The sequence below is a fragment of the Polyodon spathula genome, unplaced genomic scaffold (assembly GCF_017654505.1).
Source record: "Polyodon spathula isolate WHYD16114869_AA unplaced genomic scaffold, ASM1765450v1 scaffolds_3321, whole genome shotgun sequence".
Classification (NCBI taxonomy): domain Eukaryota; kingdom Metazoa; phylum Chordata; class Actinopteri; order Acipenseriformes; family Polyodontidae; genus Polyodon; species Polyodon spathula.
The window spans coordinates 7,812-9,852 of record NW_024474784.1 but is presented as its reverse complement, the minus strand read 5'-3'; the positions used below and the strand labels follow the sequence as shown (position 1 = coordinate 9,852).

Genomic DNA, 2,041 nt, shown 5'->3' with positions numbered 1-2,041 from the left:
TTATTTGTTTATTGATTGATTGATTTGGGAGATGCCTTTATCCAAGGTGACTTACAGGTGTTACAGGCAGCACAGGATTATAATGCAAGGTTAATATTTAAATACAGTTTAGTTTACAGTAAGTGCAAATTAAATTAATGAAGTACAATATAAAATAAAATGCAGGTTAGGATGACAGCAATTGATACTGTAAAAATATATGTATAATACTGGTAACAGGGTCAGTTTCTGATAAAGTTCATTGCACAGCTCACTAAACTATAGGACACATGTTGTAAATAGTGGACAAACACTTCAGCAAAACTGGACTGATGTTGAGACACAGCTGTTAGAGTAATCACTTGCATATTACAGTCTCTGACTTTTAAAATGTATTTGCTTTAGGGTTGAATGTCTTACCATTTAAAGATGAAATCTCCTTTTAAATTATGTTGCTATGCATCCATACATGTATTCCATTGTAGCAACTGTACTTCATCATGTACATTTCAAAATTAGAAAAAAGAGGACAATATATGCACTACTTTTACTATTTGCAGTACAAATGTATCCCCTTTTTAAATAGTAATAGGATATTTAAACTATTATTATACAATCAAATACACAGTTATAACACCTGTATGTTCCCCTTCTTAATCTTTGTACTAATGTGTGTTTTAATGTATTTATTCACAGGTATTTTCAGGAAGCAGCTATGGAGAAACAGAACTCCTCCTACACTGTGTTTACCCTTTCTGGATTAAATGAATCAAAAAACAATAAATATATCTATTTTTCTTTTACTCTCCTAGGTTATCTCTTTATCATTTGTGTTAATTCAACTCTAATTGTAATAATAGCTCTTGAAAAGACACTTCATGAGCCCATGTATTTCTTCCTCTGTAATCTCAGCGTTAATGCACTGTATGGGACCAGTGGATTCTTTCCTAAATTACTGTTTGATTTTCTATCTGATACGCATGTCATCTCGTATTCTGGGTGCCTGCTTCAAATATTTGTCATCTACACTTTTTCTGCGTGTGAATTAACAAATTTAACAGCGATGGCATATGATAGGTATGTGGCAATATGCAGACCCCTGGAGTACCATGCTATCATGACTCCTTTAACGACTGGTAAATTAATACTGTTTGCTTGGATTTTTCCATTCTGTTGTTTATCTATTTTTGTTCTATTGACTTTCAGATTGCCCTTATGTGACTTCCACATTAAAAAACTGTATTGTGATAACTGGTCAATTGTGAAATTATCTTGTGTAGATACTACTGTTAATATTGTATATGGATATGTTCTAATAGGTATATTCTTTGCACATTTCCTTTTTATTTTATTTTCCTACATGAAAATACTAAGAGAGTGCCGGACATCTACTCTAGCAATGAATAAATGTATGCAGACCTGTTTGCCACATTTGTTGATGGTGATCAACTACTTCATCGCTGTGCTTTTTGATATAATGTACAGTAGATACGGTTCAAGTGATATGCCACAGGTTTTACACAATCTCCTGTCAGTGGAATTTCTAATCGTCCCCCCTGTTTTCAATCCTGTCATTTATGGTTTAAACCTTCAAAAGATCCGGAACAAAGTCACAAGAATGTGCAGCAGAAACAAAGTAATTCACACTTAATAGATTCCAGATGTAGTTGCTAGAAATCAAAACTTTAAATTGGATATTATTTTCTATAATTAATAATAGAGCAAAATGTACTTATGCATAGAGGATTATTCCATTTGTAATTGACTCAAGAAAGTAACAGAATCAGGTGAGTTAAATGGACCCGATGCACTGACTCAACCTCATTGTAAACCTCTTCCTGAACCCTTCTTGGTTTTGTTAGTATGAGCTGAAATGTTTATTTATTAAGGGTCATTATCTGATATGGGTAGTGTCACGTTTTATATAGAAAAAATTACACTATGTAACACAATTTTTGTTCCTGGGTAGTAAGTGTTATTTCCTAATTGCTTATGCCTCAAAATTATAGAAAATGGCTATTATTCCCCACAATCTTTGCTTTTGTGACCAGGACAGTGATAG

At 32.9% G+C, this 2,041-nt stretch overlaps 1 protein-coding gene across 1 annotated transcript; it reads left to right on the top strand.

Annotated features, from left to right (window-relative positions):
* Positions 1 to 694: 694 nt before the first annotated feature.
* Positions 695 to 1,630, top strand: LOC121311848 (olfactory receptor 6N2-like). The gene has a single exon (XM_041244012.1). The coding sequence runs from the start codon at positions 695 to 697 to the stop codon at positions 1,628 to 1,630; it is 936 nt and encodes a 311-aa protein (XP_041099946.1).
* The last annotated feature ends 411 nt before the right edge of the window (positions 1,631 to 2,041 follow it).